The 15,069-nt window shown below is 34.5% G+C and overlaps 1 protein-coding gene across 3 annotated transcripts in view; it reads right to left on the bottom strand.

The window, feature by feature from the left end:
- The window catches only part of LOC107679782 (E3 ubiquitin-protein ligase UBR1-like), a 47,615-nt gene that overhangs the window by 16,691 nt on the left and 15,855 nt on the right, over positions 1-15,069 (bottom strand). For 2 of the 3 annotated variants that reach the window (XM_016475429.1, XM_016475432.1), the window contains exons 9-30: positions 14,239-14,396; positions 14,053-14,152; positions 13,847-13,975; positions 11,972-12,152; positions 10,955-11,016; positions 10,755-10,865; positions 10,281-10,346; positions 10,057-10,158; positions 8,554-8,617; positions 8,287-8,411; positions 7,042-7,094; positions 6,826-6,928; positions 6,694-6,742; positions 6,159-6,313; positions 5,863-5,962; positions 2,656-2,759; positions 2,496-2,576; positions 2,230-2,411; positions 835-1,037; positions 550-643; positions 305-457; positions 119-216 (exon numbers count right to left, since the gene is read on the bottom strand). In XM_016475429.1, the coding sequence (XP_016330915.1) occupies positions 119-216; positions 305-457; positions 550-643; positions 835-1,037; positions 2,230-2,411; positions 2,496-2,576; positions 2,656-2,759; positions 5,863-5,962; positions 6,159-6,313; positions 6,694-6,742; positions 6,826-6,928; positions 7,042-7,094; positions 8,287-8,411; positions 8,554-8,617; positions 10,057-10,158; positions 10,281-10,346; positions 10,755-10,865; positions 10,955-11,016; positions 11,972-12,152; positions 13,847-13,975; positions 14,053-14,152; positions 14,239-14,396 (2,473 nt within the window). The remainder of the gene's footprint in view (positions 1-118; positions 217-304; positions 458-549; positions 644-834; positions 1,038-2,229; positions 2,412-2,495; positions 2,577-2,655; positions 2,760-5,862; positions 5,963-6,158; positions 6,314-6,693; positions 6,743-6,825; positions 6,929-7,041; positions 7,095-8,286; positions 8,412-8,553; positions 8,618-10,056; positions 10,159-10,280; positions 10,347-10,754; positions 10,866-10,954; positions 11,017-11,971; positions 12,153-13,846; positions 13,976-14,052; positions 14,153-14,238; positions 14,397-15,069) is intronic. The other variant, XM_016475430.1, reaches the window with a different exon arrangement.

Here is a 15,069-nt window from a genome sequence, read left to right as displayed (position 1 = left end):
CACACACACACACACACACACACACACACACACACACACACACACAAATCAATCTGAATTAAAGAGACAGTATCTTTACACTGAAATTCAGGAGGCACAAATCAGTTTTGACTCTCACCCGTTTCCCATGTACCTCTCAGCCCTCTGATCCGAGAAGACAAAATCTGAATCCAGCACTCCAGAGTGAGATGCTGACCAACTAACTCAGCACTCTCACTGACAGGGAGACAAAAAATTAAGATTTGACTTATCCCAGTGTAAGCACCTGAAATTGAACATAATAAGGTTAGTAATGGTGCCGTACTAGTTAAGCTTGCTGGGCTCCACAGGGATCAGTGGGATGACCGTGTTACAGAGAGACTTGCAGAGTGGACACATGTACTCGCCGTTCTCCAGGTCTATGATCAGATCTGCATGCAGCCGATTCCGAGTGGTGTTCTGCACAGCTTCAAAGTACCTACAAACAGCAAAAAGACATGCAGATGTAAAGGCTGAGTGGATTTGTTTGGTTTAAGCATCCCAAATGAAACTATTTAAGCATTAACTGACTTTTGCCAGCAGGTGGCGTGCATCACATGCCCACAGCTGCCGGTGTGTGTCCCCACAGCCAGATCAGGGGGCATGAACAGGGGATAGCTGCCTACTGATTTACAAAAACAGAAAAGTCTGATTCAGCATCACATTAGCAGAATTCCCGTCGGTAATGCTTAAATCTTAAATGAATAATAAATCATCATAACATGTGCAAGGAATTCATACATGCTTGGTGTCAACACTTCCTGCTTATCATCACAATAAAGGTACTTGAGAGGTAAAGTATGAGGCATCATTCACCTTTAAGGGAGAGTGTCTTTCCACGGTTCTGGGTGAGAACAGTAGATCTTTGCACACATGCTGTGAGGACCATGGCTGGTGCCTGAGCCTGAACCTCCTGCTCCTCCTGACAAAGGATGCAGATTTGAGCCTCCCAGTCTGTGGAACAAACGCCCTGCTGAGGCCCCACAGCCACCCTGCTCTCATCCACATCCATCCTGAAGCTGCACACACACACACACAAAGTGGATTTCACTTAGACATACAGACATTTGAAGGGTGTTCGCAGAAATTATATTACTGTAAATGACTGTGATAGTCAGCTTTTGAGGGATAAAAGAGCAAAAGAATGAAATAGTGGGAAAACAGAAAAGAAAAGACAAAGTGACAAAAGAACAAGGAAAAATAAATACTGGTAATAATTAAAAAAAATAAAAATTTAAATTAAAAGACAAAAATTAAAGCGTAAAAAAAGTTAAAATGCAAAAGAAAGAAAAGTGAAAGGAACTAAAGAGCAAAGGAGAGATTAGAATACCGACAGGTCCAAAAACTGGGAAAATGAAAAGTAAAAGATGAATATAAGAAAAATAAGAAAACAAGAGAATGCCGAGAAATTACATAGGAATAAGAATGAAAGAAAATAAAACAAAAAAAAGAAAGTGAAAGTATAAATGTAATGAACTGAAAGCAAGTGTGAAAGAAAGTGAAAGGCACAAAAAAGTGAAAGTGAAAGAATGAAAAATTAAAAGAATGAGTAAAAAACTAAAGGAAGGAGCAAAAAACAAAGACAAAGGAGAGGGAAAGTGTTAAAAACAACAAATGGAAGTGAAAAAGTGCAATAAAAAGACTAAAAGAAAGAAAAACAGTAAAAAAAAAAAAAAAGTGAAAGCTAAAGAAAGTAATAGAGAAAGTGAAATGAATTGAAACAAATGAAAACATTGGTAAACAAATAAAGAACAGGCAAAGGAGTGAAGATAAGAAGCAAAAGAAAGAAAGAAAGAAAGAAAGACCACATCAATGAAAAGTCTACAAGTAAAATAAAGCAAAAAATAAAAATAAAAGAAAGTGAAAGAAACTGGCAAATGGGACAAATGAAAGAACAAAAAGGGAAAAATGAAAGAAAATGAAGGCGCAAAGAACAAAGAAACGAGAATAAAGATAAATAAGAACTAAATTATATAATAGAACATAAAAAAGAATAAATAACAGTAAAAGTGCAATAATGAATAAATGCAAAAATAAATGAAAGTGCAAAAGAATGAAAAGCAGTGCAAAGTGAAAGTGTAAGTATAAGAGAAAGTGAAAGAAACCAAAAGCAAGAGAGAAAGACTGAAAAACAATAAAAAAAAAAAAGTCACAAAAAGAAAGTATAGTAAACAGCAAAAGAAAGAGAGAAAGACAAAAGAAAGTGGTGACCTGTCCACAGACGCGGCGGCGTCGCTCTGACTCGAGCTCTCAGGCACGTTGTCATAAAGCATCTTGTTGGACTCTATGAAGTTCTTCTGCATGGCCGACATCTGAGCCATGATCTTCTGCCTGTGGGCTTTAGCAGCTTCAGCTTTCCTCTTGCGCTCGGCCTTCTCTTTATCCTGAACACTCTGAGCAGAGATGACACTTTAAACACCTCAAAGTCATGGAAGCATTGTGACTGAGACCCTCTGTGTTTGAATCTGTGCCATTACCTCCTCCAACGTGCTGTGATCCACAGAAAATGAAGCTACAGGACCGGATTTCTCTCGAAGACACTTCACCACCTCAAACATCTTGCAGGAGAGACATACAGATCTTAAATATCAAATCAATGAATTAAACAATCAAATACACATCAAATCCCCTTCATACCTGTAGGTTCCACATGATCATGTCATTCTGAGCTTTCAGAGAAGGTAAAGACTTTATTTTGGTCAGGAAGTGGAACAAAGATTTGCCGTGTTCTGAACCAGTTTCTGAAAATGCAAACACATCTATGTCTATCAGCAAATACATAAACAGCAAAGCACTAACAGTAGGGCTGCGTGACATATGGAAATAAAATAAAAACGGTGATATGGCTTAGTGCGAAAGGTACAATTAAACTTAATATATGATTCAGAGTGAAGCCCTTACAGTCATACTGCAAAATCAAATTGCTAACACTTTTCAATTAGTTAATTAACTAGCATTATCTATTCAGCTTTGTCAATGTTAGTTAATAAAAATCCTGTTCATTGTTATTTCAAGGTTACTCAGGTCAGTTAAATATTGACAGATACAACTTTTGATTTTAATAATGTATTAATAAATATTGAACTTTACATTAACTAAGACTCATTAATGCTCTAATTAATGTAGTTAAGGTAACATTTTATTTTAAGGTGTCCTTGTTACACGTTACATGTACTTACTATTATAATTACAATAAATTATGCATAGTTACATGCAAGTAACCCTAAGCCAAACCCTAATCCTAACCCTAAACATATAGTAAGGACATGTAGTTAATTAATATTACTCAGTACTTAAATGTATAATTATACTCTAACAAGGACACCTTAAAATAACGTGTAACCGTAGTTAACTAATGTTGACAAATGGAACCTTATTGTAAAGTGTTACAATACACGGTTATTATTTCAGTTAAATACTTGTTTAAACACTCAAAAAATTTTACAATATACTGGTACTTTTTTTTTTTTTTTTCGCTGAAAGCAATTACAGGAAGCGTGGACAGCGTCAAGTAAACTAAAAAGTTAGTTAAGCACAAACCCAACAACAACAACAATAAACAGTAGTGGAAAATGAGTGAAATAAAAAAAAAGCCCAAAAGAAAGTGAAACAGTGAAAAGAAAAAAATTGAAAGTGAAAGAAGGGAGGACAGAAAGTGAAACAAAACCAAAGAGCAAAAGAGAATGATTGGAAAAATAAAATCACTGGATGAAGAGCAACAAAGACGAAGTGAAAAGAAAGAAAAAGGAATAAAAAAAGAGAACAGGAGGAAAAGTAAAAAAGGAAGATAAAAAGAGAACACAAAGAAACCAAGAAATTGAAAACAACTAAAAAGTGAAAGTGAAAGAGCGAAACAGAATGAAAGATCAAAAAAGGAAAGAATAAAACGGACCCAAAAAAGAAATAAAAAAAACAAACTGATATAATACAATATTATTAATAATAAAAAAAAACAAGCAAACAAAAAAAACCGAAAGTGAAAGTAAAAATCAGTGTAGCAATTAATAGCTAAAAAGTAATTGAAAAAGCAAAAGAATGAAAAAAAAAGTGGAAGTGAAAGTATTAGAGAAAAGCAAAAGAGAAAGACTAAAAAATGAAGTGAATTACCAAAAGAGCAAATCAATGAAATGGAAAAAGCAAAAGCAAAAAAAAAAGCCTAAGAAACCAAAAGACAAGTATTCTAATTCATGTCAATGATTGCCTATAAAATGCGGATTATGAACTAAAATGATCAACTCTTAACATGGAGTTCCTGGAGCCTCCCAACACTGCATATTTTGAAGGCCTCCTATTGTAAATCGTAAACTTAACATACTGTATTTTAGGGTTGTAAAGGTATGAGATTTTCACAGTATGATAATCATCTCAGAAAATACCACGGTATATATATTAAACAATAATTCTTACCACTAACAATGACTCTTAAAAAATAAGAACAAGTTATCTGAGTGAACATTTTTTATTACAACAAACCATTTTAATGAAAGTACTGAAGTCTCCCTTCTGAAAATAAAAATAAATAAAGTTAATTTCATTTTAAAAAACAATGAAAAAATAAAGCTATACACCTTATGTATATCTATATCATGCTTTAAAATTTAAATAATGTTTTAAAAAATGTTGAATGAAAATCAAATGAAATCAAAACGAAAATTTAACAACTCTTATTTTTGGAAAAGTTCTGCACAACAGAGGTATACAAAGTTAAAACATGGTCAAACATGATATTCCCTAAAAATAAAGTTTAAATAAATTCATTATTATAAAGAATATTATTATTGTTGTTGTTATTATAACTTTGAAGTACATTGTACAGTGCTAATATATTTGTAATTAATTTCAAGTTAAATCAAACTTTTATTTTGACGGGTTGTAGCGGACCTGTATTTGACAATGGTTGTTCTCCAATAAAACTAGGAAATGTTTATTTACGTTTTCTCTCAGAGCAGCTCTGGTGAAGTTCATGTTTATGTAGACGCTAAAAAACACCATTAGTGTCATGCGTACTTCAGGGTGTAGTAGATAAAACGGTGCCACTCAGAGACACGCAGAACCAAGCAGATTATTCATATAGCAGTCTCTTCGCGCTTCACAGACACGTATGATATCTACTTTTGATTTATCTATCAGATTGCTCGTTTTACGTGACATCCTCGTTATACTGTAAATTCCATGTTCACGACTGCACCGGGATTCCCTCTGCTTCACGGAAATCATACAGCCTTAATTTATAACTTTTTATAAATGTGTCACACCTATATCTGCACGGAGGGATGGTGTCCGCGAATATGAGCAAAGATGTTGCCCACTTTTGCAGCCACTTTGCGTCCACATGTTTTGCAAATTGGATCCGTCCTCGAGGACAACCCCGCGTTCGTTTTTTAATATCCAAAGTGTTCCCATACTGCAGATTTGTACCTTTTTTTTTTAACGGCGGGGATGGAGATTAGATATTATCTCTGTCTCTGTCATTTTCTCCTCTGTACGTGCGTGTAAGCAGCCAAGTGAATGCAGAGTGAAGCAGCCGAGTGGAAATAAGTTGCATTTGCGCAGGTGAGATTTTGTTTGTGTTTGTCTTTTTTTTTTTAAACCGTAGATATGCAAATGTTTACAGTATGATAACCATGCACGTTCAAACCGTCATACCGGTATATCGTTACAACCCTACCGTATTTTGATAGATAGCATTACTGTTTGTTGCAAACAAATTTATCCATGATTTTTCTGAATTCTGATCTGAATCCATGAAGTCTGAACTTTGACATTGTGATTAAGTAGACCAATGAAACTGGCAGCAGGAAGGGGTCTGCACTATTTCAGAAAAAACAAAGGGTGAGATCTTACTTTGTGCTTTCAGACTAAAGTCAAAGGTCACTTCCTCAGTACTGCTGCTTTCCAACTGCGTTTTTTCCTCCAGTAGAGCCTGGCCTACAAGGTGAAGGGCCTAAAGCCATACAAGCGAGTTTGTCAAATCTCACATCAAACAAACTCACCATGAAAACAGCAACAGCAATAGTCCATGCAATTGAATTATGTTCTTAAAAATGCAAATGCAATAATTATTTAAGTTTAAAAAAATAACTACATTTATGTTACTGAAACGGTGAGAAATGGTGTAGGCAGGACAGTAAGAGCCATACCCTCTGGATCATGGGTTCAGTCCATCGGTTGGAACGGTCCTCCGCTGCTTTCTGGAAGATTCTCTTCAGAATATGGATGAAGATGTCACAGCAGAGCAGATACACTATGTTTGAGAATGCTGGACAGAAGGGAGGAGGCACTGGGGGACGGAGGGCTAAAATAGAGTGACATAACATATCACACCCTGTGCATTAATATCATCTACTAGTGACATTTTTGGTCAAAAATTCTTATTTAAAATTCCTAAAACAGGCAGTTCTAGCCCTGGCTTTTAATTGATTAATACAACATTACAGTGGAAAAAAAAAATCCACAATTGTAAAAGCTATAAAGCAAAGGACCTCTTCATATTTATTTTCATATAATTGCAACAAATTATTTTAATTATTTTATGCATTCAAAATCGCATCAATGCGTTTTTGTTTAGCATTTACCATAGTTTCCAAAAGTATTTTTTATCATCTGAGATGTGCAGCGACTCATATTCCAAAGAGACTTATATAATGCATTTAACATCAGTAAAGACCAGCATACCTTTATCACTGCTCTCTTGGGTTCTCCTCTTCTTCTGAGCCTCTTCTGCCTAATATGAACAATAAACATTTCCTTCCGTTTAAAGACTAATCTGTATTTTAATGAGGATGAGATAATGGGTGCATCACAAACCTTACTATGCTGTGGTCTGGAATAATGATAGAAGAAGGGGTTAAACTCTTTCAGACATTCCTTCTTCAGTTCATACAAGCCATGGCCTGACACTCCTGGTTTCCTAAACCACATTTAATAAAGATTTTGGAGTACATTTAGCATTGCATAGAGATGTGAGTGCAACAACTGTGTAATAACTTGTATAAACAACTACCTTTAGTGAAATGTACTTACTTGAAAATGGCAACCTTTGAGATGACCGTTTCAAGCCCTGTTTCATGGCTTTCCTGTGATGCAATAAAAAAGGTTCATAAAGTAACTATAAAAGAATGTTTATAGTTCAGTCACACACACACACACACCTATACATATACATATACATATATATATATATTGTTTATAGTTAAATTACACAGTCAGATAATGTACTTAAACTGGTCAGTTAATGTATGTAAATATTGGGCTGCCACAATTTTACAGCAAAATAAAACACAAGACTTTGTTCAAAACAACTGCACTACTGAATTTGACGAAACAGACGAGGTGAAGTGTCCAGTGAACTCTTTGTTCTGGGATTGCAGCATGGGTCTTGGGTGGGGGGTACAGTACATGCATGTGCTAGATAGTAGTAAAACAGTCAGGGGTAACACTTTAATTTAGGGACCAATTCTCACTATTACCTAGTTGCTATATTAGCATGCATATTACTAGCATATTGGCTATTTATTAATACTTCTGTAGCACATATTAATTAATTATTCTGCATGACCATATTTATCTTTTTTTTCGTACCCCATTCCTACATTTAACAACTACCTTACTATTAATAAGCAGCAAATTATTAAGGCATACGTTTATTAAGGCATAGTTAATAGTTAGTTAATAGTGAGTACTGGTCCCTAAACTAAAGTGTGACACAGTCCAGTAAATATTAGGGATGCACTTATATTTGGATGCTCAGTAGTGGTTTCGGTTCAGTATGGCATGGCATTTACTCAAGATTTCGGTATTGTATCAGACGTGAAAAAAATGTTATCAAGCCATTCCTAGTAAATGCAAGTTTCAGCGCAAAAATCTGTCCTTACAGATGCATAAAACCAAAATGCACTATATAACTAAACATACTTTTAGCTTTTTTTTTTCTTTCAGGTGTCTTGAGTTTCTTTGGATGGGTGGTCTATAGACTCAGTAAAGTATGCCAGATTGCAGTAGTTTGTTGCATGTGGAAACAAAAGCTATAATGTAGGTAATTATTACTTGTTATATTTACACTGAATCCTCTTGGTCCCAAAGAATAAAATAAAATAAAATAAAACACAACACAACACAACACAACACAACACAACACAACACAACACAAAAAAGACAAAACAAAACAACACAACACAACACAACACAAAAAAGACACAACAAAACACAACACAAAACAAAACACAAAACGAAACACAAAACAACACACAACAAAAATAAAATTCTTACATTTTCAGGGAGGCTTTTAACCAGGCTGCTATGAGCCATGGGTTGAATACAAAGCAGATGGATGACCTCCCTCATAGTCACGTCCTCCTTAGTCACATGACTGATTCCAGGCACATACCGTTCACCTGCATATTTCACATGCAAAATATATATCAGCGGCAAAACAAAGGCAGTGTCCCCAGTCAACCCATTTACATAAAACAACTGATAACACATCAACTAAGGGTAGCAAATGACAAAAATAAAAAATAAAAAGTCAGAACTTACCTACAATGATGATTATCAGGTAAAGCATCTCCTCTGTTAATCTATTCCACTGTTTCAGTACTTCCTGTGTGATGAAAAAAGGCACAGAAACCAATAAAAACCAATGACAAAAAGTATAAATAAATGATTTATTTAAATATAAATTATTTATTTATTAGGCATGTATTGATCAGTTTTGGAGAAGCTGCTACAGAACTATACATATTAGAGCCCGACCGATATGGTTTTTTTGGGGTCGATACCGATATTAGGGAGTTAAAAAAAAGGCCGATATTGATAGATCGGCCGATATTCTTTGTGTATATTATAGTACAGTACCAGTCAAAAGTTTGGACACTTTCCATTCGTGTGTCTACACATTTGACTGGTACTATATATAGAATACAGTATATACATAAACAGAATATATATACATAAACACATTTTTTGCAATGATCACTCAAATGTGGTGATCAAACACTTATAATGACGTGACAGAGATACGTAATGGAGGCAGGGCATTTAACAATTTAACAATACACTTTATTATCCAAAATGAGTCTGACATCAGTGCACCGAACAGTAAAGTTGAAGTTTATTCAACTTTAATTCAATTCAATTCCATTCAACTTTATTCCGTTAAAGTTTATTTCACTTCGAAACATTCATTCACAGATTTGCGCTACTGTCTTCACACACAAACGAAACTTACTAGAGAAGTGTGAAGTGTGACACAATATACCTCTGTAAATAAATACAATATAACTTCACGTCTCGCGCACTTTAATGCCCTTTGAAATGTAACTGGTATGGTGCACCGAACAGTAAAGTTGAAGTTTATTCAACTTTAATTCAATTCAATTCCATTCAACTTTATTCCGTTAAAGTTTATTTCACTTCGAAACATTCATTCACAGATTTGCGCTACTGTCTTCACACACAAACGAAACTTACTAGAGAAGTGTGAAGTGTGACACAATATACCTCTGTAAATAAATACAATATAACTTCACGTCTCGCGCACTTTAATGCCCTTTGAAATGTAACGTGTATGTTCCCTTGGAACTGGAATCATGGCGGAATTTCATGTGAAGTCCACTTCGCAGGGCACTTATGGTCCAATAAGACAACGCTTGAATGCTGCTGCCTCAACAAGTCCTTACTGAAGTGAAAGTGTTGACTGGTGTCACTATCTCGGCGAACGCACCGGCGGATCTCCACCAAATCCACCAAAGATCCCCCGAATTTGGTGCGGATTTGCCACGCCGTAACGGAGATATGGTCGTTCAAAGTTTCAATGGTTTTCCATAGACTTAAGCTTCAAAAGTGTTTAATCCAGGTCGCCAGTAGCAAACAATGGAGCATTATATGTTCTGTAAAAAAAAATTTCATATCGGCAGCATATTCGCCGATACCGATATATCGGCAACAGGCTTGTATCGGCCGATAATATCGGCAAAACGATATATCGGTCGGGCTCTAATACATATTCCACTTGATCTCACCTCACCTTCTCTCACTCACCTGATCTTTACTGGAGGAGTTGCCATTAAAAATATCAAAGAGTTCAAATCTCAAAAGAACAAGCATGAGGAAATGATTGGGGTCCATTTTGGAAGCAGCAATCTGTGGTTGGTCAGAAAATGTAATTAACTGAATGAATATATATTTTTATTTTAATAATTAGATTATATATTTGATATTATTATTTTGATATTTCATACAAATTTATGATTTTAAGGACATACCTGCAACATGATAACATCCTTATCAAACATTTCATCCCTGCACTTAACATCCTGATAGTAATACACCTAAAACATCAGCAAAAGTTAGAATATGTTAATGACGCAAACAACATTGATATTCTGTTACATATTTGCATTTTTTTTTCCTTTTCACCCCTCCAATATACAATACATACATTCATTCAAAATAAATACAATTTAGACAGCATCAATAACCATTAAAGGCCATCATATCATGCGAGATATAGATGTAAAAGATGTTCAAATGAAACAATGGATGTGTTCGAAATATCAGTTGATGATCCAACAGCTTATTTGGAGACTTTTTTCCATGTTCAGATTTTGAACATGCAGGTTTTTCAGAGAATGACAAATTATTGTAGTTACAAATATTCTCTACTTTCATGTTTTTAGTGATTTTTCTTTTTTAACAAATGAAAAAAAAAAAAAAGGTGGAATTGGTGCCCCTCTCACCTGGCTGACGAGCGACAGGCCGTTTCTGCGCCACATGTCAGCACACACCTGGGCCGCCAGCACAACACAGCGCAGAGGCTGCTCCGCCAGCTCAGTGAAGTTCAGCTGCACCTGAAACACACACAAATACACACCTGTAAACGACAGTGCTAGACATTCACACATTACAGCTTCATTCTATTAATTAATGATGTACTCACAGGATCCACAAAGTCAGGGAGGTATTGGATTGCTCCAGTCTGGCACAGCAGCACATATAAACCTGAGAACAGATACAGACACAGTATTGCAGTGACCACCAAAAAAAAAAAGAAAATAATAAACCAGCCACAATCATTGGTACACTTTCATGAGTTCCAATAATTTACAGATCTTTATCTGTTTTGAAAGAAATTAATACTTCTATTAAAGGCTGCATTAAACTGATCAAAAGTAATAGTAAACGGTTTTATAAAAGATTTTACAAAAATATGCTAGAAAATATTTCTATTTTAAATAAATGCAGTTCTTTTGAACTTTTTATTCATCAAATAATTATTTAAAAAAGTACAGCCGTCACAAAAATATTAAGCAGTACAACTGCTTTCAAAAAAACTATAAGATTTTTTTTTTTATTATTAGAATGATTTCTGAAGGATCATTTGACTGAAGAAAAGTAAATCAGCTTTGTCATCACAGGATTTTTTTTTTTTTTTAAATAACCATTTTTATTTCAATATATTTAACAATGAAATTTATGAATTAAAAAAAAACATAAGTATAAGGACCAATTCTTGCTACTAACTTATTAGCATACCTATTATTAACATTTTGGCTGTTTATTAGTGCTTATAAAGCGCACATTCTGCATGACCATATTCTACATCCCTAATCCTACCCAATACCTAAACTTAACAACTACTTTACTAATTATTAATAAGCAGCAAATTAGGAGTTTATTGAGGCAAAAGTTGTAGTTAATGGTTTGTTAATAGCGAGAACTGAACCTTAAAATAAAGTGTGACCCAATGTTCACTTTTGAAAAAAAGTGAAGAATGTTAGTGGGAAAAAATAAGAGAAGTTTTGAAAATGAGTTAACCTTCTCTTTAATGTAACCATGTAACACCCCATTTTTGAAGATACCACAGATATTACTTCCTGTGTCATTTTAAGACGTCACCAGTTAGAAACCCTCAAAAGTCTGACTTCTAATACAGGGATTCAACAATTCTGCTAACCGGCCAGGAGTCTAGAGATGGGCAGATGGATGGAGACGGGCTCCTGGGAGACTTTATACGGCCGTGCGTGGAGGATCTGCTTGCACATGTAGCTGTCTGTCGGCTCGCTGCGGAAGGGCTGGTTGGTGCAGGACATTAGAGCTCTGTGACACTCCTGAAAGGCCAACAACAGAACCCTCTCCTGTGGGTAAATAACACAACACATACACAGTGTCACATTTCCAGGTCATTCATTAACCAGTGGATAAACAAGATTTGTAAGCTAATCAGTAAAGCAACAGTAATGGCTTTAAAAGAAGACTGTAGTCAATTTAAGTGCTTTGTCTCAGCATTAGGTTTACATTCTGTAACCTGAAATAGATTTTTACTTGATTTTGGGAACATTACGTATTTTCTGATTATAAAACATAATGTCTGGTAATAAAGCACATGTTGTTTTAGCACAGAGTTTTGTTTAACTAACAAAAGTAGAATAGATTGACTTATGTGGGCAGTGTGTTTTCATTTTGACACCCTTTAACTAACAGATTACAGCATTCACATGGTGTTTGCCATGTGGTGTCGCATCCCATTCACTAAAATGAAAACGCTCCACTCATGGGTGTTTGAATTTACTCACCAAATTTTATAACTACAGAATAATAGATGTTTATTTGAAACAAGACCATCCACTAATTGCTCCATTTCGGGAAACAAGACATATTTGTCTATTTTTTTTTTTGTAACATTATTTAATAGATTTTGAGTATATGAGTAAAGTCTGAGTTACCAGTTTGCACTGCAATGTCAAAATCTAGAAAGACTGATATATAGACTACATAGACTGGACCTTGGCATATTTTAAATGTCTAAATTGACCTTTATTAACTGGTTATTAAATTAACTAGTCATGACTGTTAGATATATTTTGCTCAAATTTATATCTTTGAAACAAAAGGTTATTATATCGCAGCTGTACTAGTTCACGGAGTCTTAAATTTCTTATATTTTGCTGTATACATGTTAAAATCTTAGAACGGATTCAAATCTTAGAACAGACTGGAGTAAAACATTCAATTTGGGAGATTTTGGGAAAAATTTAAGTAAAACACCCAATTTGGGATATTCTGAAATCAAGATGCAACTTAACCCGGGTCTGTACAAAAAAGGGTTCCCTTACAATATTTTTGCATGTGTGGGGAGTTGGGGGAAATATAATAATAATAATAATAATAATAATTTTGCTAAAAAAAAAAAAACCCACTCATGTTCATTTAACATGTTACCAAAAACTTTGGTGTCAGTAAGTTTTTATTTTTTAATTAAATTAATACTTTTACTCAGCAAGGATGCATTAAATTGATAAAAAGTGACAGTAAAGATGTTTATATCTAATATATATATATATATATATATATAAATATTTCAAATAAATGCTTTTTTTCTATTTGTTAAATAAGCTTCCACAAATATATTAAGCACAACAAACATTTTTAACTGTGATAAAAAAAATAAAATAAAAAAAAATGTTTCTTGAGCACCGAATCAGTATATTAGAATGATTTCTGAAGGAACACGTGAAACTGAAGAATAAAGTAATGATGCTGAAAATTCAGCTTTGACATCACAGGCAAAGTTACATTTTATTCAGATTATTAAAAAAAAACAAGAAGCTATTTTACATTTTTGGTAAGCAGCCTTGATAAGCATAGAATTCAAAATAAAATAAAATAACAATAACAATAAAAAAAACAATCTTTTCAACAGAAGTATATTGATTTTATATATTCATATTATATCATGTTTTATTAATTTTACATAATCACCAATTTCTTATGTATTTTACCCCAAAAAAGCAATATAGAAAAGCAAGATGCCTGACTAGTTGTGACTCACGTCAGAAGAACACCAGTCCTGAAACATGGCGAGAATGTGGCGCAGCTGCATCTGGAGGGTAAATCCCGCCTCCCACTCGGGCTCCACCTCAACATGCTGACCAAGCTGCATCTTCACCTCCTCCATCCCCTGCCACCAAAGAACGAGATTTAATAAGGCTACAGATCAAACCAAATTAAGATCCTTTTGCCAAGAGAAAGCATTACCTGCATACAACATAAGAAGCGAAGAAAGACGCGTATACCTTCGAGGAACTTCACCCTCAACGTCTCAGTCCACACAGAGGGCTTACTGATTAGAATGTACCTGATAACATCACAATGGAACCAATCAACATTGAGCCAATTAATGAGATGATTTTATTTTCCATAATTCAAGGGTTGTGTGTAGACCTGAGGTCATGGAAGATAACTTGAACCCGGAAGAACTTGTCAGGGTTGTGGCCCTGGAATTGGAAGCGGTTGTTGCTGTCCAGATGTGCACTCATCATATCCATTACAGTGTCTATAATGACCTTGATGACACTGCCCTCCTCTATCAACTGCCTGGCCTGAGAAAAAAACAGAGATGGAAAACTTAACATTTACCTTCAACCTTTAAATTAACTTTAAAGGTTAGTTCCCTGAATATTAGTTCCCATTTGTTACTTGTGCCATATAATTCCAATTTGTAAGACTTTCTTTCTTTTATGAAACAAAAAAGGAGTAGCATTTTCTTATATATTATGGTTATTTTTAATGCCATTGCAATGAATGGGTGCTGAAGATTTCAGGATGAAAAAAGGATGCTAAAGCTCCATAAAAATGAACACAAGAACAACATCTGGCTCATGAATCAATAATTTACACAAGTTTTGTGAACTAGATTGACTGATTCATTAATAATGAATACTTTTTTTGTTGTCATTTTAGAGTGTGATAGCCACAGTTAACATTTACTTTCATAATATTGATAAAAATCCCAGGATATTCTTTCAAAAAAAAATTTTTTGTTCCACTGAAAGAAAGTCAGACAGATTTGACATGATGTGAGGGTGAGTAAATGATAAAATAATTTTCCTTTTTGAGCGAACTCTAAAGCCTAAAGACTGAGATGCATCAAAACATCAAGACCACGTACAAATAGTAGCTACAGTACAATAAAGTCAAAACATATGCTACAAAGCAATAAAAAGAAAGCACAAATGCTTTAAGGTACTAAATCTGTCCTGTTCCAAAATGTGC

Source organism: Sinocyclocheilus anshuiensis, unplaced genomic scaffold (assembly GCF_001515605.1).
Source record: "Sinocyclocheilus anshuiensis isolate Anshui unplaced genomic scaffold, SAMN03320099.WGS_v1.1 scaffold676, whole genome shotgun sequence".
Taxonomy (NCBI): domain Eukaryota; kingdom Metazoa; phylum Chordata; class Actinopteri; order Cypriniformes; family Cyprinidae; genus Sinocyclocheilus; species Sinocyclocheilus anshuiensis.
This window is presented reverse-complemented; position numbering and strand designations above follow the sequence as displayed.